Source organism: Moschus berezovskii, chromosome 15 (genome assembly GCF_049115385.1).
Source record: "Moschus berezovskii isolate FMDL1 chromosome 15, NW_MosBer_1.0, whole genome shotgun sequence".
Classification (NCBI taxonomy): Eukaryota; Metazoa; Chordata; class Mammalia; order Artiodactyla; family Moschidae; genus Moschus; species Moschus berezovskii.
This window is the reverse complement of record NC_142474.1, coordinates 73,809,149-73,830,811: the sequence shown is the minus strand read 5'-3', so window position 1 is coordinate 73,830,811 and position 21,663 is coordinate 73,809,149. Positions and strand designations below refer to the sequence as shown.

The following is a 21,663-nucleotide window of genomic DNA, read 5'->3' as shown; positions in this document are numbered from 1 at the left end:
ATATCATATGGAAACACCTGAGTGAATTTTTTGGCCAACCTAATAAAAAAGGTTAGCACTTTGACTGTTTTTAAGTGTTCAGTTCCGTGACACTCGGCACATTCACCCTGTTGGGAAACCATCCCCACTGTCCACTTCCAGAACTTTTTCCTCTTCCTGGACTAAAACACAACCCCTGTGAAACACTAACTCCCCCACTGAAGTTGGATTTTTACAGTGTGCCTGCCTGTCTTTCATGGCTGTGGTCATTGCTGAGCAAGAAAAGAGCATGTGTGAACAGTCTGAGTTTCCCCAAAATCTGCCAGGTTTCTCAGGCTTGTTCAGTTTTAGAGGACGGACGGCCTGAGGGGCATTTCTCCTCTGTCTCTGTCCCATGAAAGCAAGCCTTGGTCGGGACCAGGTAGAGAAGCATCCGTTGGGGACCAATGACAAAGGGGCAGTACAGGAGGAACCCGATGATCCCACCAGGAGGGTACCCACAGTGACCATTGCCAGCACCCCTTGGGGCACCTTTGCTGAAAGGCAGCCTCCTCTGGGTAGGTGCTTATGTGGGACTCAGTGAGACTGAAGACCAGGCTGTCTAGTGGTGACCTGGCTACTGGATTGATTCTGAATCGGGGCCCATTCAGAGGGATTTATTAGAATCCACCTGGGATAGGACTTCCCTGGCAGTCCAGTGGGTAAGACTTCGCCTTCCAATGCAGGGAATGTGGGTTCGTTCCCTGGTTGGGGACCTAAGATCCCACATCACGGACAGAAAACCAAAACATAAAATGTAAGCAATATGGTCACAAATTCAGTAAAGACTTTAAGAATGGTCTACATAAAAAAAAAAATATTAAAAAGAATCCTCTTGGGTTTCCTGTCCTTGCCTTACCGTGGGTGCCCTCCCCGTGGAATCATCAGGCTGTGACTCAACGCTCAGCCATATCTCTTTTTGTTTTTCCTCTTAGAACGCTGGGTCGGGTCATCATCATTCTGAGCCCGTCCATGCCTTTCCCAGTTTGCAAGCCCCAAATCCTGCTCATTCTAAGCAGAAAGCCCTCCAGCGTGATTCATCAGCTGCCTCTTTGTGGTGTTACAGGAAGTGAAAATCTCCAGCCCGGATTACAAAGATTGCAACTCCGCAGAAGCTATGGACGACTTCATGAAGAGAATTAACTGCTATGAGGCCAGTTACCAGCCCCTCGACCCTGATAAATGTGACAGGTAATTCCTGAGCAGTGACTGTCTGAACCACCTGCTTCAGGGCTGTGAATAGTATTCCTGATAAATAATATTCCCATGAAGCGTTTGCTCCTGGATACTTTTATAAACTCTCTTTTTAAATATCTCAGAAAAATCCTTGGTGATATGTTCGGTGTAACTATCGTAGACACCGCGTACGAGTGTGCAGAGTGAGTTTCTGGGCCCCGTTTCTCTCTGTCCTTTGCTCTTTTCCCTTATTTTCCTTTCAATTCTCTTGTTTTTCTCTCTCCTATCCTCTGGGAGGCCCTCTAGCCCCACTCTGCTGTGGGAATTGCAGACTCAGAACCCCCCGACTCTCGGAGCAGAAAGGCTCGGTCTGTGCCCCCCTGGAGCTGACGCTGTGGTGTGGTGGAGGCCGAGTCTGCCTGGTGGGGCTGGGCTGCGCCAGCTGCGTCTGACCGGCCGGCTCCCCCCTGCAGGGACCTGTCGCTGATTAAGGTGATCGATGTGGGCCGGCGCTTCCTGGTGAACCGGGTGCAGGATCACATCCAGAGCCGCATCGTGTACTACCTGATGAACATCCACGTGCAGCCCCGCACCATCTACCTGTGCCGGCATGGCGAGAGCGAGCACAACCTCCAGGGCAAGATCGGGGGCGACTCGGGCTTGTCCAGCCGGGGCAGGAAGGTAGGGGGAGCAGGGGCTAAGCGTCCCTGTGCGTGTGTGTCCTTGTGTACATATCTGTGCCCTTGTGTGTACACGTGTCCTTGTGTCTGTGTGTTCCTCTGTGTGTGTGTGTGTGCCCCTGTGTGTGTATCTCTGTGTCCTTGTGTGTACAGGTGCATGTTCCTGTGTCTGTGTGTCCCTCTGTATATGTGTCTGTGTCCTTCTGTGTGTGTCTGTGTGACCTTGTGTGTACACGTGTCCTTGTGTGTGTGTGTGTCCCTCTGTGTATGTGTCTGTGTGTTCCTCTGTGTGTGTGTCTCTGTGTCTGTGTGTTCCTCTGTGTGTGTGTCTGTGTGTGCCCCTGTGTGTGTATCTCTGTGTCCTTGTGTGTACAGGTGCATGTTCCTGTGTCTGTGTTCCTCTGTGTATGTGTGTGTCCTCATGTGCGAGTTCCCGTGTGTGTCTGCGTGTGCCGATCAGACACTGACTTACACGTGTGCACGTGTGCGCGCCTGAGGGGAGGGTGTGTGTGCAGGGCTGCCCCCAGGGCCCCCTTCCCCCAGCAGTGAGGACAGCCTCGCCCTCCCGGAAGGGCTGCTCCTGCACCGCCTCCTCTCCGAGACGGGTGGAGCCTGTGACCCAGCGTGCGCCCCTCACCCCATCCCCCAGTTCGCCAACGCCCTGAGCAAGTTCGTGGAGGAGCAGAACCTGAAGGACCTCAAGGTGTGGACCAGCCAGCTGAAGAGCACCATCCAGACGGCCGAGGCCCTGCAGCTGCCCTACGAGCAGTGGAAGGCACTCAATGAGATCGACGCGGTGAGTGCCGGCGGGGCCTCTGCCCGAGGCGCTGTGGGGGGCCCCCGAGCCTCCCACGCTGGCCAGCTCAGCGGCTGCGGGCTGCGCCCTCGAGCGACCTCCCCTGTGCCCGCAGGGCGTGTGTGAGGAGATGACCTACGAGGAGATCAAGGACACCTACCCCGAGGAGTACGCGCTGCGTGAGCAGGACAAGTACTACTACCGCTACCCCACCGGGGAGGTGCGTGCGCTGGGCCGCCGGCGGGCGGGCGGCGGGGCTGCGGCGGCAGAGCTTGCGCTGGTGCCGCCGAGGCTGCGGTGCCGGCGAGGCCAGGGACGCAGAGCGGCTCCGCGGAGGAAGGGCCTGTGCGGCCGCCCTGCTGCGCTGCGCCGAGCTCCTGCTCGCCCGTCCGCCTGTGAACAGAGTCCTCGCCACTCACACAGCTCCAAGGGAAGCACCGCTGTTTCCCAGCAGCTGGGACAGAGGTGTTTCTCCAGTGACGGAAATGACAGTTCAGGAAAGGGAAACAGCCCTGGCTGCTGATGCACCGGGCGCAGAACCCTGCTGACTGGGCCACACGGCAGGCGCATCAGCAAGTCCCTTGGGCCGGCTCCACGGATGCTGGCGGAGGGACCCCTGGGCCCTGCAGGCCCTCAGGCTGAGCCAGCAGCTGCCTGGAGCTCTGCACGGAGAAGCTCTCTGGTCTGCGGAGGGCTTGGCCTGGTGACACCCCGCAGGGGTCCTTCCTGTCTGTGGTCCTTGCGCTCAGCGTTTGTCACTCGTCAGTTCCCGGGAGCCTAGGGCACTGTCCCTGGTCTCATTCCCTGGGACATCCTTAGTGAGAGAGGGACCACGGGTCATGGTCTTGGAAGTCACAGGCCCTCCCTTTCTTTTCAATTTTCTCCTACTGAGACTCGTATAAAAGTCACCGTTTTAGCCAAAGTACACGTCAGTGGGTTTTTTGTATATTCACAATATTGTGCAGCCATCATCACTAATTCTAGAACATTTCCCATTGCTCCAAAAGAGACCCCCAGCCTGTCAGCAGTCAGTCCCAGTTCCCCATCCCCCGGCCCGTGGCTTCTTTGAGTCTGTGTCCTGTCTCTGGAGTTGTCTGTTGTGGACGTTTCACGTCAATGGAATCACACGCTCAGACGTCACACTGTGTAGCGTGTTCAGGCTCCTTCGTGCTGTGCTGTGTGTCCGGGCTCTGTTTCCCGGGTGCAGGGTGGGGGTCAGGAAGGAGCAGGGAGAGGCAGTGGCGTGGTTCCCCCGGGGCCGGGATGGATGCAGGAGCAGCACGCGGGTGGTGGGCTGATGCAGGACCGACGGCAGTGGTCTCTGGTTTATAACGACAGGAGGGCGTGGCCGGGGGTGCCCGGAGTGGTCTCTGGTTTATAACAATGGTCGGGCGTGGCCGGGGGTGTCCGGCTTCTGCTCCAGCTCAGCGCCCCCTTCTCCCTCCGCCCTGCAGTCCTACCAGGACCTGGTGCAGCGCTTGGAGCCGGTCATCATGGAACTGGAGCGGCAGGAGAACGTGCTGGTCATCTGCCACCAGGCCGTCCTGCGCTGCCTCCTGGCCTACTTCCTGGACAAGAGCGCAGGTGCCTGGTCCCCAGTGCACCCTCTCCTGGGGGAGGGCGGGGTTGGGAGCTGGTCCCAGCCACCCCCATGAGGAGGCAGGGCCCCTGGGGTAGCCCCCTCCGGGTGCTTCCTTACAGCCCTCAGAGGATATCAGAGCAGTTTGAAGCTGGGTGGGCTTAACGGCCTCAAAAAACCCAGCCTCCCTGTCTCCCCACATCTCAGGGGCTGTAGGTCTTTGGGGAGGGGGCAACCTACCTCTAAGGAGCTCCCAGCCCAGCAGCCTCTAAACACTAGTGTGTCTGCCTGCGGGCCAGCGGGATCGCGACTCCTAAAGTGTTTGGGGAATGACGCTGTTACTCCAGCTCATTGTGAGGGGCTTTGGGTTCGTTTCGATAGTGTTCTTCTGGGTGTCTTAGCAGGGCTGCCTGCCGCCGGCAGCACAGCCTGTGCTGGGTCGGGGACAGGGGGTGGTGTGTACCTGTCCAGCCAGGCCTCTGCGGTCTCTGGTGGTGGGCCTGGGCATGGCTACCCTCCAGTCTCCCGTCTCACCATGGGCCCTTCTGTCATTTTCAGAGGAGATGCCCTACCTGAAGTGCCCACTTCACGCTGTCTTGAAGCTGACACCCATCGCTTATGGTGAGCGTGGGGACCCAGCCCCACCAAGACTGGTCCCCCGGGTGGGGCTGTGAGCTCGGGTCCCCCTTTAACCAAAGCCAACCTGTCTGCACCCTCACCCAGGTTGCCGAGTAGAATCCATCTACCTGAACGTGGAGTCTGTGAGCACACACCGGGAGAGGTCGGAGGTGAGCGTGAGCTTGTGGCCCCCTCCTCGCTCCTGCTGTGTCGTCTGTCTGGGAGGGACCCGTGGGCACCAGCCCCTGGGACGCCCCGCGGCGGCGGGGCTGGCAAAGGCTGTGTCGGTCGTCCCGTCTGCCTGCCTCTGTTTGGACGGTGGTCCTCAGGGCTGCCCTCCCCGACCCCCTCCCTGCTTTCTCTGCTCCGTGTGCTCCTGCCTGCCTGTCTGGTGGCTTCTTGGCATTGTCCTCTGTCTTCTTTCTTTCTGTGCTTCTTCCTCCGTTTCCTCTTGACCCAAGAAGTGAGTGTGGAGGAAGAAGCCTCTTTTAAACATAACCATGGTCTGGTTACCTTCAGTTTTTCCTCTGGGGAAGCCAATGATAGCAGGTTCCAGAGTCCCAGGTGGCAGTGGGACCCATGAATTTCGGTGTCATCTACGTGCACTTACGTCTCTAATTCTCACAAAGATGATAAAGAATGAAGAAGAGGGTGGGACCAGGGAAGCACAGCTGTAACTGGGAGTTAGCAATGTGGCGGATGGAATGAATGATTCTCTGGACAAGCCCAGTGCCTGACCGCATGTGACACCACCTGGGGGCGGTCTGGAATTTGGTGGTCAGCCTGGCTGGGATCCCCCAGGAATAGCACAGAGTTCTGCCCAGGCGTAGGAACCTTGTGAAAGAAAGTTTGAATTTACTTTATCCCAGCGGCCAGACTGCAGTGCTCTGCCAGCATCCACCCAACCCTTTGACACTGAGTGTGACATTCCCGTGTTCCTGTCCCTGCTCTCATGGAGCGTGGCCAGAAGATCTTGGCATTCAAATCCCAGCCTCCAGTCACCCGGCTGGTTGACTGAGACGAAGGCGGACCACATGCCTTGGCTCTGACGGCGCCTCCCGAGTGGGGGTGGCGGGATGGGCATTGGCTTTCCCTCCAGGGTCAGCAGCCTCCCCACTGGACCCTCCCGCAGCAGGATGATGGGGGTGGGCTGGAACTGGGCTCCGATGGCCCCTGAAAGCTTTGCCGGGCAGAACAGGGCAGGGGTTTGGTGGAGACCTTGGAGGTCCCCACTCCAATTGAGTTGTCCCTTGGTCGTTTCCTGTGTCTGTGGTCCCCTGGCTGGGGTGGAGGCTGCGTTTCCTGTCTGACACTGGGTGTGCTCCCCGGGAGCAGGAAGTGGGAATATGCTGGATTGAGGTCAGCAGGAGGGGGTCCAGCACCGACACCTCCCGCCGCCCACGCCTCAAGCCCAGGACCCCGCCCTCTGTGTCCCTGGAGGTCTGCAGCCAGGTCTTCCCCCGGCCTGTCACATGCTGTCACCGCGTCACTGTCCCGCTCTCTCTTCCTCCTTCGCCTGCTTTGCGAACGTTGTGTCTGTTGAGCGGCTGTCTGGAAAGGATCGGGGTGGGGGCTCAGGATGAGAGATCATCCCTTCTTCTTGCTGAGTGGGAGACGCGGGTCGAGCCGGCGGGCCTGCAGTCCAGGGCCATTCTCCGTGGTCAGTCTCGTAGTCTCAATGAAACCCAGAAGCAGGGAAATGTGTTTGGTTTGGTTTCGGATTTTTGGGGTGTTGTGTTGTTTTTTGGCTTATTTACCTCCCCCTCCTCGTAACTGTCGCCTTCTCTCTTTTGTCTTTGTCTCGCTTAGGATGCAAAGAAGGGACCTAACCCGCTCATGAGACGCAATAGTGTCACCCCACTAGCCAGCCCCGAGCCCACCAAAAAGCCTCGCATCAACAGCTTTGAGGAGCATGTGGCCTCTACCTCCGCTGCCCTGCCCACCTGCCTGCCCCCGGAGGTGCCCACGCAGCTGCCCGGACAAGTGCGTTGACCCCCCTTCTCCTTCCTGAGTCGAGTCGTGTCCTGGGTGGGGAGAGCGTGCCCGGTAGGGCAGCAGGGACCACAGATTCAGGCCTGCGTGGGGCGTGGGGACTGGGAGGAGAGGACACAGTCTGTCCCTTTGAGTGTGGGACCCCCGGATCCATTCTCGAGACCTTGGCTTTGCACGGACACACCCTTTCCAGGGAGAGGGCCTTCCCTGGGCAGAACCAGGCCAAGCAAAGAGATGGCCCAGTGTCCTTGATCCATTCATATTCTTGGACATTTTTTCCTAAAAGTTGAAGGCAACCCCCAGTTCAGGACCAGCTCAGCCCCCATCTGGCTGAGGGCTGTTGGCTTCTGTGTGGCCTGGGGACATCTCTTCTGTCCCCATGATGAGTATCTTTCCTGACTTCCTCCCTTGCAATTGCTCTGTTAGAGAAAAGCTTTGTCAGAGGGGGCCTTGGGAGTGTGTCTGGAGCTGGTGTGGACAGACTGGAACCCAGGCCAAGGGAACTGGAATAGACGCTTTCTCCTATAACATAGTAAAAAAAATCCCAGAGGAGAAAACCAACTAAATTAATTCTTAGATTATTTCATCCTTTGTGATGCTAGGCTAAAAGATGCTGGCTGTTGGGCCGTAAAATTTGTTTCCAGCAAACCACTATCTTCCTCAACAAAACTCGAGAATCCTGGCCAGGGTGTGAGATGTAGAAGTCCCCAGGCACAGATTTGGGTCCCACCTAGGGGTCTCCCCTAACTGCCACCCACCACGCCTGGCCTCTGACGTAGAAATCACGGGTTCAAGTTCAAGCTGAATTTGAAGGCCCACAGTCTCTTGCTGAGTTTCTTGGAAACTCCTTTAAACCTTGTGCTGTCTGGAAACATGCTGTGTGTGCGCCCAGCGGAGGGTGGGGTGCTCTGCCACCCCGGGCAGGCCATTGGCCTGCTTCAGGCCTCAGTTTTCTCATCTGTGGGATGGGGGAGCAGCAGTTTCTGCCAGGGGCTGAACACAAGGAGACTCGTGCTGAGTGTGTCTGTGGTTGTGTCCCTCCCTGGTGCCAGCTCTGGGGTTTTATGTCACGTTCTGTCACCTCCCTGGCCTCCAGTCTCCCTGTTTGTTTTTTACATGAGGGAGACAGACTGGCTGGAAGACATCTAATCAGTGGTCCTTTCAGGCCTACCCTCAGTGGTGATTTTGTGAAAACTTAGAGCTATAGTGGCATGTCAGTGGCATTGTGTGTGGGTGTAAATGCTGGGGTCACAGATGGAAGGTGAGAGGTCACAGATGCTGGGACCTGTCGGCCAGGGGTTGGGTGACGGCCAAGGCCGTGCTGCCCGGGTGGTGGGGGTCGGGGGGCAGGCCCGTCCTGCGGGGTTGTAGACCTGGAAGCCGCTGGCCAGGCTGGGGGTGCCTGGGGCTCTGTCCCACAGAGAGTGCCTGGTCCCCAGTGACCCAGGCCCTCTCCCTTCCCCCCACTGACTCTCTCCCACCTTTTCTCTCTGCAGCCTTTGCTAGGGAAAGCCTGTTTGTAAGTATTTTTCTCTGAATTCTTTTGCTCTTTGCATCTCTTTCTCCTTGCTTGCCAGCTTGGCCCTCCTGCCTGTTGAAGTGGTGAGGGTAACGGCAGTTTTTGTAAAATCTGAAGGAGGAAGGAGAAAGGGTCCGTGGATTTTCAGGACAGGACGCAGGGAGTGGGTGTTCCGTGCATCCTGCCGTCCTGGCCGCCGCCACCTTCTCCTCGCTCCCTCTCCGGGCGGGGGTGACTGTCAGTATTTGCGGTTCTCAGTGGCTGGACATCGGTCTGCTTTTTCCTTCTTAGCATCAGACGTTGGCAGGAAGCTGGGTCTTTGCCTGTTGATGTTGTGTTTTATGTTCTGGGCCTCCCCCAAGAGCCCTACCATTTTGAGAGGAAAGTTTGCGCAGAGCAGCGTTTGTGCACAGTGAACAGTGGAGCACCCGAGCACCCCCTCCTGTCCTGCAGGGACCCCTCACCTTCAGGGGCCCCAGGACCGCTGCTCTGGAGCGGTCTGCTTGGACACCACTGCTCCGTATCGTGCTGTCCTGGGTCAGAACACTCTTGGCCTTTATGGTCATGTCTAGGATGGGGTGCTGCTGTCTCTCTGCAGTTTCTGGTTAATTCAGCGTAGATTAATTCCACTGGATAAATTCAGTGCCCTCTCTGCTCTGGTGGTCCCCAGCCACAGGAACGAACTGAGGCCGTTATATCACAAAATTTTAACAAGAGACACCTGGAAATATCACCCTAACTCCTTCAGTCACACCTACCCCATCTTCCCCTTCACTGGCTAGGCTGATCCACGCAGAAACGTGGCTTATTCTTGGAAAACAGGAGCCTCTGGGCATTGTGTTTGGACTGAGTGATACCACTTGCCCAGAAATACACGTCGTCACTTTTCAGCTTGTATACATCCCGAGTCTTTAGTCCTTGAAATAACCCCAGGAGGTCGCAGCGCAGTTCTTGGCCCCATTTCCCAGATGAGGGTGAGGCCTCGCCCACAGTCACCCCACCAGCCCTCAGCAGAACCAGTGGTTGAATGGCTCTCCAGTCCCAAAGGCTGGCTCCTTTCTCTCTGCTGGCTTCCAGAGCTGCCCGGGTCCTGTTCACCTGCCCATCCTGGGCACCAGGCGTTTGTAGCCTGTGGGGCAAGGCCCAGACCAGTTTGGGTTCCTTTCTGGCTCTCGCGGCCTCTGCTTTGCAGCCGCTTCCTGTGGCTGAGATGTGTTTATTTAACAGTGGGCTTGCTGGTCAGAGTCAGTCTGTAAGAGTAACAGTTCTGTGTCTGTGACCCCTTTGACACACAGAATGCCCCAGGGGCGAATGTTCTTGTGTGAAAACCAGCCTTCGGGTTTGGAACCTGACAGTTTTGCATCTGTGCGTGTCCTCTTCCTTTTGATCCACAGCCTAGTGTTGCCAGGAAGGACATCTTCCTGCCGGGAGAGGGCCGTTCAGCCACCGTTTGAGGTTGAACTTGTCTCTTTCTAAGGCGGGTAGTGCCTTTGGTCAGAATCCCTCCAGTTTAGTGAAAATGTGTTCTCTGCATCCATGCAGGTGTGTCAGCGTTCAGGTGTCTTGATGATGAGAATGTGGGTGTAACACTTAGCAAAATACCTGGCTCGGGGCCGGCGCCTGGTGGGCAAGAGCTGTTCCTGAGTGAGGCTCAGTGCCCTATGCTTTGGTCGCCTGCCCAGGCTGGGGGTTCCTTCTCGTGGGCAGCAGGAGTCCTTAGGGACTGGGGACGGGGTGCCCTTGGGGCCTTAGGGTGGTGACCCCAGGATGCTGGTGTCCTGGTAAAGCAGGCTCGTGACAGACAGGTGGGACACAGCACCTACCCTGCAGCCCGCTCCCCGGGAGCCGGCAGACCGTCAGGCCTTCACAGTGCACCCTTGACTTTGTTTTTAGTCATAAATAATGCGTTTAATTATTTAGCTTCTTATAGTACTCACATAACAGAAACTGAGAAATCCACGTTGTTGTTTAGTCACCCAGTCATGTCCGACTTGTAACCCCATGGACTGTAGCCCGCCAGGCTCCTCTGTCCATGGGATTTCCCAGGCGAGAATAGCAGAGTGGGTTGCCATGCCTCCTCGACTTTTAAATGTCAAACGCGCACTCAGAAGACAATCCTACTAAAGATGTTGTTTTGTTTTTCTTTCCCGACATGTTTCTTCCTTCCCCCTTCTATGCTTGAAAGACGAACTGTCTGTCATATTTTCTCAAAGTTCTCTCCTTACTAACCTTGGCAAGGTAAACGCTCCCTGCATGCCGGCCTCCGTTCCTTCCACGTCTCTCTGCGTCATGGCATCTCAGCCCTTGGGGCGTCATGGTCTGCGTGGAGATTGGCCATTGTGAAGTCTGTGTGTGACTCATTCACCCAGGCCCCGGAGCATGTGTGTGTTTTAAAGGGCAGCCCCCATGTCTCTGTGTGTCCAGAGTCCCGGGCACCCTGAGCATGGCGTGGCCTGTGGTCTGCAGTGTTCTCATTGCATCACCATCGTCCGTGGGTGCCGTGGCCTCGGGTGTGTGATGTGCCAGGGCGGGTGGGAGCTGGGCCTCCATCCCTGAGCCCACAGGTTGGCCGAGTCCTCCCTGGTTATGAGCCTTGGGGGCCTTGCTGGAGACGCCCGGCTCACAGGGGCGGTCTGATGCACTCGTGGTCGGCAGGTTGGTGGCCTGGGCCCTGAGTCCGGCTGAAAGCAGGCTCAGGTGGGGCCCCGGCTTCCATGCCGCCAGCCCTGCGATGGGCCTCTCAGAGATTCTTGGTGCTGGCGGGAGAGGAGTGGGCTGTGCTGACGCTTGTGTTTCTGTCCTCCTGGGTTCCCCTTTCCCTGCCACCTCTCTAGGACAGAATAAGAGGAGAACACTTTTAGAATTGTGTTTCCCTTTTCTCTGGGGCTGCTTAAGGAGGGTAGGTTAGGAGCCCACAGCTGTGCGGGGTGGGCATCAGCTCCCCAGACGATGGAAAACGATTTTTTCAGGGGCTTTGGTACTGGCCGGCTCCTTCGGGGCGGGGCCTGTGGGCAGGATGGCTTTAATGAGAACGGGATGAGAGCTTCACCCCTTGCGTCTTCTCTGCCCAGCTCCTGCCTGAGTTCCGGCGTCCCGGCTGTGTCTGGGTCCCCAGGGCTGTAGTACAGCTCCACTTAGGCCAGGTTGGGAGGGGGGCCCTAGTGCTTCTACAGGTTTAACCACCCCCACCCCTGCCTGGTAGCGAGGCCAGGACGAGTACCCCGGGTGGGGACAAGCGCAGCCTTGGGCTCTAAAGAGGCAGGAGTTGGAGCGGCCCCAGGAGATGGCACCCAGTGCCCCTGGAAGCAGCTTGGACCCCAGGAGCTGCCTGCCCTCCCCACCCGCCCCCTCCCCGCCTCCTCCAGGCCGTATCAGGGCCCTTCCTGGCCCCTCTCCCTGTGGGACCCCAGGCTCAGCCACCACCACGTTCCTGGGCCGCACTGTAGTTGGTGATGCTGCCCCTCCGGGCCGTGATCTCTGTTGGGGAGAGGGGGCCCGCGTCTAAGTTGCAAACTTCATCTTTGCTTGCGAAACCTAGTCAACAGGAATGGTAACCCGCTTCCCCCTCTTCTTTCCCGAGAGCAGAACATGAAAGGCTCCCCGGGCAGCATGGACGCCTCCAGGACGCACTGACCGCCCCCCCTGCACCCGGCTCCCGTCCTTCCGTCTGCCCGCGGCCAGCAATCCGAGGACGTCTCACAGAGCAGAGTGGGGCGGAGGGCAGCATGGAGGAGGGGCTGCTGCTCCAGGGGGACCGGGCCCCCACCTGCCCCTGCTCCCCCAGCCTTCAGGCCGCTCACCCCGTGGACCCCAAGTGGCTCGGGAAGGACCGTGCACAGAGGAGGCAGGACGGGGTGCCTCCCTGCGGGCTTGTTCATCTCGTTCTGTACCTGCCCCGCTGAGGGTGATGCTGGTCCTTGACTCCTAACCTTAAGGGGGGCCGCTGAGGATCAAGGGAATGAAAACTTCCAAGAGGCTCTTTGTGCATCTGCCCTGGACATTGCCTCCTGCAGGGAAGCTCACGGCTTGAGCTGGGTGGGGCTCACCCAGGAAAGCTGGTCCTGCAGCTGAAGAGAGGAGCCTCGTGCTGGACCCACTGGTCAGCCAGGCAGCAGCCCCTCTGCGTGTCGTCCACCCTCCCCGGTCTGTTCTGCCTCTGAGGAGGGCGTGGGACAGTCTGGCAGGAGAAAACATGTTGCTGAAACAGCCCCGGGGGCCTCGCCTCCCAGCGCAACAAGCTCCCCCTTCAGCTCCCAGGCCTGCTAGCTTATGCACTTTCTCAATGGCAGAGACTGACCTGAAACATCTCACCTTTGGCAACTGAAGATGCTCGGGGTTTGTGCCCTTGGGGCTGGAGCTCTGGAAGGTTGTGGGAGCTGGGCGTGCCTCTGCGATAAGGGGACACCCCCACCCTGTAAATGGCCGGGCAGCGAGCATTTGGTTGTTGCAAGACTGACCCCGGGCGACGGCTTGGGGAACAGTGACCTGCCCCCTCCTTCGGAACATTCATCCCCTCCTGTGCTTCCTGGGTGGGGACATGACCCAAGCCAGGCCTCACTCGTGGCCACATCCTCCGGGAGGCTGGCCGCAGGATGCAGAGCGGTGCCCTGTGTGCGTGCGGAGACCTGCTGTGTCCTCAGCGTGCAGCCCGCTGCCCTGGGCGGGTCTGAAGGAAAGGATGTCCTCGTTTGCCTTCACAGCACCTGTGGCATTTCTAGTGGGGGGCGGTCAGAGCAGGCTGTGGACACGTGGTTCTGAACACCTATACTTTCTGCCTGCTGGTCTTCCCCTGGGGCCTCCAGGCACTCGAGGGGGTCGAGGCCCAGGAGAAGCGGTGTGAACTGAGGTAGATCTTGTCCAGTGACCCTTTTCAGAATCTCTAGAAACCGGTGCCAAAGGTCACCTTCTCTTCCTGCCCTCCCCGCTCCTTCCCCCTCTTAGCTTGTGAAGTAGTCACGGGGGTGGGGGGCCGTTTAGACAGCTGGAGCCTGGAGTGGGGAGAGGAGCTGTTTTTGTTTGTATTTTTTGTTTTGAGAGGAGCTTTTAGAAGAAAAATGCATGTTTCTCTGATTGGGATTCAGTGGGGAGCGGGGACGGGATTCAGAGGCCCTACAATCAGGTGTGTGGGTTTCACATCAAACTGTTCAAACCCTCCCTTCCCATCACTGGCCATCTTGCCAAGAGGATGTCTGTCCATCTGTGCGTTCCTGTGCAGGGCTTGTGCTACTCTCTGTCTTTCCTGCTGCCCTGTCGCCGTGTGTGTGTGTGTGTGTGGTGTGTGTGTGTGTTTAGACGGAGGGGCCTGCTGTCCTCCTGAGAACAGCTCTTACGCCCACCTTCTGGCTCTGGTGGTTGGAGCGGACCCTGAATTTCGACTCTTGACAGCTGATCTGAATGCTTACCCTGGCCTTTGACTGTCCGAAATTGGTGCATTTACACAGGAGGCCTGGCCTGACCGGGACCTTGGTTTTCAGGGCCCTTGATGTGGAGAGAGAACTTCTGTGTAGGGGGAAGGTGGGGGACAGGCAGAGAGCAGAGGCTGGGGGTCCGGGGGCCAGAGACTGGACTTCCAGGGAGGGCGGGGCGGGCGGAGGCTGTGTCTGAGCCGCGGTCACGGGGCTTCTGCCTCGCTGACCGCTGGCTCTCACTCCCCTCCCCCAGAAGCTTCTGGGACCAATATTTTTAACTTTGCTTATTCGTTTTGGGGTGGGCTTGCCCCTCCCCTTCTTCTGTCCTGAGACCGGGCAAAGCTCTTCATTTGGGGGTGGGGAAGAAAGACTGTTCGAACCACGCCAATGACGTTTTCGTTTCTAATACTTGAAATTTATTTTTTTATTATTTTGATAGCAGATGTGCTATTTATTTATTTAATATGTATAAGGGATCCTGAAGATGGAAAGCTGTATAGATTGGGTTTTGTTGGTTGGTGGGCTTGGGGGCCTTTTACGTGTGACTTCTGACTTCTCTGTGTTCTCTATAAGTTTGTCCGAATTAATTACCTGGGATGAGGCTGTGCCAGCTTTCAAACGGAAAGCCTGTCGGAAATTTGTATATTTTGCAGTTGCCAGAACAATAAAATACCTGGTTGAAATACACAGGTGAAGCACCCCTTGGTCCTTTTTGGGGGGGCGGGACAGGAAGAGTCTAACTACACTGGGGATCACTCCATCAAGTTTCTGCCACTCAGCCCCATCACCTTCCTTTAACCAGGATGTGCAGGGACTTCCCTGGTGGTCCAGTGGTTGGGTAGGATTCCGCGCTGCTACTGCTGGGGGCATTGGTTGAAGCCCTGATCCAGGGAACTAAGATCCCACAGGCCTTTTAGCCGAAAAAACCCCTAGGACTTGAAATTCACCTGCAGCAGATAGAGTCATTCCATTGAACAGCTGCAGTGTGGACGGCTTAATGATCCTCCGTGATCCTTATCCTGCCTGCCCTGGGTAGGTGAGGCTGTTTCTGTCCTCCTGCTTTGCAGATGAAGAATTTGAGGTTCAGCAAAGGTCAGTCACGTCCCCCAAGGCTGCTCAATGGGCGAATTTCAAGGATTCAAAACCAAGTGCCTGGGACGCGAAGGTTTGTATGTTTCAGTTCAGTTCAGTTCAGTTCAGTCGCTCAGTCGTGTCCGACTCTCCGCGACCCCATGAATCAACAGCACGCCAGGCCTCCCTATCCATCACCAACTCTCGGAGTTCACTCTAACTCATGTCCACAGAGTTGGTGATGCCATCCAGCCATCTCATTCTCGGTCGTCCCCTTCTCCTCCCGCCCCCAACCTTTCCCAGCATCATAACCCATCATAAAATTTCCCCTCTGCATGTTCTTGGTCTCACCAGGGTAATGGAGTTAACAGTGGAGCTTGTGAGAGGTCAGGTCAAGCTGCTCGCCTGTGGGGCTGGGAGTCAGGGGCTGTCCTCCAGCCTGCTCCCTTTGGGGCCTGGCTGGTGGTTAACATGGTCAGGGTCTTCAGGGGTAGAATATGGGAGCCCTGGTCTGGATTCCGGAACTCCCTAGGTAAAATCAGATTCCACCTTTCTTAGGTCCTTCTGAGAAACTGACTAGGGCTTTTCAGAGGCAGCAGATTGCACTGTGTCATAGAGAGGGGGTGTGTAGTCAGGGTGGGGGTAGGCCTGGGTGTCTAGGAAGGATTGTCACAGCAAAGTAACCTCTGAGCAAGCAGCCGGTGGTGTGCATCTCGAGGGCAGGGCTGCACCTGCGTTCACGCCAGGTGTTCCCACCTGCAGACCCGGGCAGGGGGAAGGGCCTCCAGGCAGGCTGATACTCATCTCACTTCGCCTTCAGCTAACTTTCCACTTTTCCCACCAGCTCAGTGGAGACGCTCATAACTTGGAATCACTTAAATAAACTGTCGCAGGAGAATTGGCTAACTATTTCAGATGAAAAAGCTAATCAAATCATAGAATTGCACCATCTAAGTGTTTTACAAAACATCAAATTTATTAACAAAGGAGAAGAAAATGTTGGTGAATAACTTTGGTTGGACAGAGACCAAGCTTAAAAGCAATAACAGAAACTACAAAGGAAATACTGAGATTCCATCTTATGAGTGTTTTAAGTCCAAGGTCATCAAAAACCTTGAACATGAGCAAAAGCAAAACCACAGGCTAGTGGATATTTGCAACAAATTAGACAACCCCCAATTTTTCTAAAATATAAATTGGAAACACATCAAGAGCAGTAAGAAAAAGCATAACGACTCTTCTAGATCCTTGGACAAAGGCCTGTAGTTAATCCTTAGTGTGAACCTTGGCAATCTTAAAGACAGGACAACTAAAGTTTGTTAGAGTTAAGTTCTAATGGTTGTTTTATCAACTTAAGTTGGAACTCACTTTTTAAAAAAAATTTTGGCTATACCAGATCATTGTTGCATGTGGGATCTAGTTCCCTGACCAGGGATTGAACCTGGGCCCCCTGCATTGGGAGTATGGAGTCTTAGCCACTGGACTGCCAGGGAAGTCCCTGGAGCTCACATTTTTGACACAGTGTGAGCAGTTTGGGTCAAGGTTTCAGCCAGTGCTTTGATGGCTTAGGTGTGTGCAGCTGTGCTGTCGTGTCTGACTCTGCTGTCCCATGGACTGAAGCCCACCAAGCTCCTCTGTCCATGGAATTCTCCAGGCAAGAATCCTGGAGTGGGTTGCATTTTCCTTCTCCAGGGGATCTTCCCGACTCAGGGATCGAACCCGGGTCTCTTGTGACTCCTGCATTGGCAGGTGGGTTCTTTACCACTAGTGCCACATGGGAAGCCATAATGGCCTAGGTAATCTTGATATGAAGGCAGTGGTTTCAACCTACAGGTTCTGATATACACCTAAGCTCATGATAAAGAGAACTTGCCTGAAAACAACAGAAGCATGGAGGAGTAAGAGATACAAACTCATGTATAAAATAACTAAGCTACAAGGATATGTTATTATACAACACAGGGAACATAGCCATTATTTTATAATAATTAATATGTGCTTAGTCACTTGGTCATGTCTGACTCTTTGCGACCCCATGGACTGTAGCCCGCCAGGCTCCTGTGTCCATGGAGATTCTCCAGGCAAGAGTACTGGAGTGGGTTGCCGTGCCCTCCAGGGGAATCGTCCCAACCCAGGGATCAAACCCAGGTCTCCCACGTTGTAGGTGGATTCTTTACCATCTGAACCACCAGGGAAACCCAAAAATACTGCAGTGGGTAGCCTATCCTACCCCTTCTCCAGGGGATCTTTCTTACCCAGGAATCAAAGCTGCGTCTCCTGCACTGCAGAAGAAAGACGGTCTTGGGTTCATCTCTGTCCCCCCATGACCTCCACGTGTGGACCTGGACAAGTTGCTTCCTGTTTTTTATCTTGTTCCCCACCCATAAAGTGGGGAGACTCATACCATGTTTTTGTAAGATGCACCCTCAGTTTACTAACTTTTTGTACAAAAGAGAATGAACCATACGCACAACCAATACAAGATGAAATTAGATTTCTGTTGTGTTAAACAGGCTTTCCTAGTGGTTCAGTTGGTAAAGAATTTGCCTGCAATGAAGGAGACCTGGGCTCAATCCCTGGGTGGGGAAGATCCCCTGGAAGGGAGCATGGCAATCCACTCCAGTTTTCTTGCCTGTGAACTCCCATGGACAGAGGAGCCTGGCAGGCTGCAGTCCATGACATCACAAAGAGTCAGACAGGACTTAGTTACTAAACCACCACCCAAATGTAGACCAAAATTCTCCCTAGAAGTAAAGCAATACTGTCATGAGTTTCCAGGCTTTTTGTGAGGACTAAATCTGATAAATGAAGAGCCCTTGACGGTTCTTGGCACACAGTGAGCACTGAAATGGCCGTTATTAATCTACTAATGTGTGCCAGGTTCTTTTGATGCAAAGTCCAGGCTGTTATCCTGGCTTTACAGGTGTGGCTCTGAGACGGGGATCTCAAGGAGGCTGCTTGGCTCTGCCCAGCCAGAACTGGGGATCGGCCCCAGGGGACAGGCTGCCAGATCACCGGGCCTAAGAGCCACACCGAGGAGACAGACCCTGCTGGATGAATCATGGGCCACAGGAATGGGACTCAGTCACATGTTAGTTAGCAAATGGGCTTCTATGTCCCTGGGGCTGTGGAGAGGTCTGTCTGCCAAAAATGCCTAAAGGGAGGGAGGCTCCAGAGGGAAGGGATGTATGTATACAGATAGCTCTTTCACTTTGTAAGTACAGCAGAAACTAACACAGCATTGTAAAGCAATCATACTCCAATGAAAGAGAGAAAATAGCATTTCTTTAAGGGGTCCTGGTTAAGGACGTCCAGTCTCTTAAGACTCTGTGTTTTCCCCTCCCCACCTCTTTAAAACTGGGCCTCAAGCCCATCTTTTGGGGTCCCTCGTCCTTGGGGTACAGGAAGGCTTCCCCAGGAGCTCCCCTACATAGGTTAGGGTTAGGTTTCAGGCAAATAGTTTTCCAAATCCATGAATTCCACATCTGCCCTTTCCAAGGTGGTTTGAGAAGTTTGCTTAGATTCTCAATGTCTTTGTCTACTTTGCAGACAAGGCAGAGAAAGGCAGCTTCCCCCTCCCACCCCAGAAGCACTCACTGCAATGAATGCACCCCGAGGGGAGACAGCTGCAGGGCACCCGAGAAAGAGAGGCCCCCTTTAATGGTTCACTCGGGCACTGCAGCCCTTCTAGGGGTTTCTTTCCTCCCTCGCTTCTATCAAACGTGAAACTCAGCTACTCTTGCAATGTTTTGAATTTAAAACCGTTAATATAAGTTAGTGCAACAGCTCTCCAGGTTTCTGATCTTAAGACACCTTTAGGGACTTCCCTGGTGTTCCAGTGGTTAAGATTTTGTCTTCCAGTGCAGGGGCTGTGGGTTTGATCCCTGGCTCCCACATGCCTGGCAGCCAAATAAACCTAAACATAAAACAGAAACAATATTGTAACAGATTCAATAAAGAATTTTTAAATGGTTGACATAAAGAATCTTAAAAAATAAATGTAGAAAAAGACTCCTTTATACTCGTAAAATCATTAGAGTCCCAAGAGCCCTTGTTTATGTAGGTTATATCTATCGTATTTAGTGTATTCGAAATGAAAACTACAAAATTAAAAAACTATTAACATGTCTTAGTAATTTATTTAAAAATAACAAACTCATCTGTTATAACTAACCTATATTTTATGCAAAATAACTATAATTTTTCAAAATAGAGAATATTTAGGTAGGAGAATGGCATTTGTATTTTTCAGAAAGGTCGTTAATTGCAGATTCTCATATTTGATTCGGTATTCAATCTATTGTAATGTGTTGCTTGGGCTGATATATGGAAAGAAGATCCAGCCTCACACAGAAAGGTAGATGAAAATGGATGGAGTACGTTAATAGTCTTTTCAAATAATTGTGAGATTCCTTTTTGTCCCAGACTGGACAAATTATAGTTAGTTGCAGTGCTGAATCTCAGACCACCTCAGTGAAATTTTGTACTTTGTTATATTAAAATTCATTTGGTTGATCTCATTTTTGGATTGATTTTTTACCCACATGTGATTATGTAACATCCAACATTGGCCATTTGGGAAATATTAACTTACTAAGTTATGGACATCTTCCAATATTGACACATTCCATAACACAATATTTAAAAAATCACATTGATTAATCTCTCTCTGATCTGATCAAAAAGTTCTCAAGAAAAGAAAAGAAGTTCCCTGGTGGTCCAGTGGCTAAGAATCCACCTTCCAATGCAGGGGATGAAGGTTCAATCCCTGATGCGGGTGCAGCCCTTGACTGGGGAACTGTGACCCACCACTAGGCCTTGGGGCAGCTAAACCTGAGCTCCACAATGAGAAAGCCCTTGTCCTGCAAATAAGACCCGGCACAGCCACATAAATAAATATTTTAAAAGAAAATTCTCAAAGTATTGGAAAGCAATGAGCCTTATAGTGATGGACTGAAGTTTTCTACAGTTCTTCAAAATGGTCAACAAATACTGTCAGTTGTTTTCCTTAAAGTGATAATCTCACTCATTCATGTTTGAGAAAATATGTAAGTATTATCATGCAAGGCTTTTTAAAGGGAAATCTGATAATTCCTGAGCATAAATCCTTTCAGTGGCCACCCATTCATTTCCCACAAAAAGGGACAAGATATTAGTGTGGCAGGCAGAGCCCCCAGGCCAGGGACCCTTCTGCAGAGCTCTACCCTTCTGCTTCAGGTTACGTCTTACCTTTCTGTCTTTTATTAACCAAATTGTTTTCCACTTAATTAGTCACAGATCACATGGCTGCCATTCTGATCACACGATGTTTTATCAGATGCTGCAGTGGTAGACAATGGATAAAACGGCTCCCACCCAACTCTGCATTTCCCTCGGAACTGCAACTGTTGTTTAAAAAAAATTTTATTGAAGTATAGTTGATTTTCAGTATTGTGTTAATACCTGGTGTACAGTAAAGGGATTCATATAATTCAATATATGTATTTCCATATATTTATATATATATTTCTTTTCATATGCTTTTCATTACTTTTCATTTCTATTATGGTTTATTACAAGATATTGAATACAGTCCCCTGTGCTACACAGTAGGACCTCGTTGTTGATCTATTTTACATACAATAATCTGTATCTGCTAATCCCTAACTCCTAACGTGTCCCTCCCTCACCCCTTCCCTTTTGGTAACCATGAGTTTGTTGTCCATGTCTGGGAATCTGTTTCTATTTTGTAAATAAGTTCATTTGTATCATATTTTAGATTCTACATGTAAGGGATGTCATATGGTATTTGTCTTTCTCTGTCTGACTTATTTCACTTAGCATCATCTAGGTCTGTCCATGTTGCTGCAAATGGCATTATCTCATTCCTTCTTATGGCTTAGTAATTTTGGACTGATGCTGAAACTGAAACTCCAATACTTTGGCCACCTCATGCGACGAGTTGACTCACTGGAAAAGACTGATGCTGGGAGGGATTGGGGGCAGGAGGAGAAGGGGACAACAGAGAATGAGATGGCTGGATGGCATCACCGACTCGATGGACATGAGTTTGAGTGAACTCCGGGAGTTGGTGATGGACAGGGAGGCCTGGCGTGCTGTGATTCATGGGGTCGCGGAGACTCGGACACAACTGAGCGACTGAACTGAACTGAATATTCCAAATTATGGTTTTCTCTAGATATATGCCCATGAGTGGGATTGCAGGATCATATGGTGGCTCTTTTTTTAGTGTTTGCTGCTTGTGGATTTTTTGATGATGGCTGTTTTGACTGATGTGAACTGGTACCTCACTGTAGTTTTGATTTGCATTTCCCTAATAATTAGCGATGTTGAACATCCTTTCATGTGCTTTTTGGCCATCTGTATGTCTTCTTTGGAGAAATGTCTGTTTAGGTCTTCTGCCCATGTTTTGATTGGGTTGTTTGTTTTGATGATGTTAAGTCATATGAACTATTTGTAAATTTGTATTTTTTCAAATTCGAGTTTTCTCCAGATATGTGCCAGGAGTGGGATTGCAGGATCATGTGGCAATTCTATTTTAAGTTTATAAAGGAACTTCCACACTATTCTTCATGGTGGCTGCATCAATTAACATTCCCACCAACCATGTAGGAGCATTCCCTTTTATCCACAACATTTATTGTTTCCCTTTTCTCCAGCATTTATTATTTGTAGACTTTTTAGTGGTAGCTTAGTTGCTAAGTCATGTCTGACTCTGCAACTCTATGGACTGTAGCCCACCAGGGTCCTCTGTCCTTGGGATTTTCCAGGCAAGAATACTGGAGTGGGCTGCCATTTCCTTCTCC

General features: G+C 53.0%; 1 protein-coding gene across 5 annotated transcripts in view; it reads left to right on the top strand.

Annotated features, from left to right (window-relative positions):
- The window catches only part of PFKFB3 (6-phosphofructo-2-kinase/fructose-2,6-biphosphatase 3), an 82,249-nt gene extending 67,776 nt beyond the window's left edge, over positions 1-14,473 (top strand). For 2 of the 5 annotated variants that reach the window (XM_055427015.2, XM_055427032.2), the window contains exons 7-15: positions 1,085-1,209; positions 1,668-1,875; positions 2,524-2,670; positions 2,786-2,890; positions 4,125-4,254; positions 4,808-4,870; positions 4,973-5,037; positions 6,677-6,850; positions 11,964-14,473. In XM_055427015.2, coding sequence (XP_055282990.2) covers positions 1,085-1,209; positions 1,668-1,875; positions 2,524-2,670; positions 2,786-2,890; positions 4,125-4,254; positions 4,808-4,870; positions 4,973-5,037; positions 6,677-6,850; positions 11,964-12,011 — 1,065 coding nt within the window. In that variant the 3' untranslated portion in view covers positions 12,012-14,473. Of the gene's footprint in view, positions 1-1,084; positions 1,210-1,667; positions 1,876-2,523; positions 2,671-2,785; positions 2,891-4,124; positions 4,255-4,807; positions 4,871-4,972; positions 5,038-6,676; positions 6,851-8,355; positions 8,383-11,963 lie in introns of those variants that run through there. The other 3 variants (XM_088844205.1, XM_055427039.2, XM_055427057.2) reach the window with 3 other exon arrangements.
- The last annotated feature ends 7,190 nt before the right edge of the window (positions 14,474-21,663 follow it).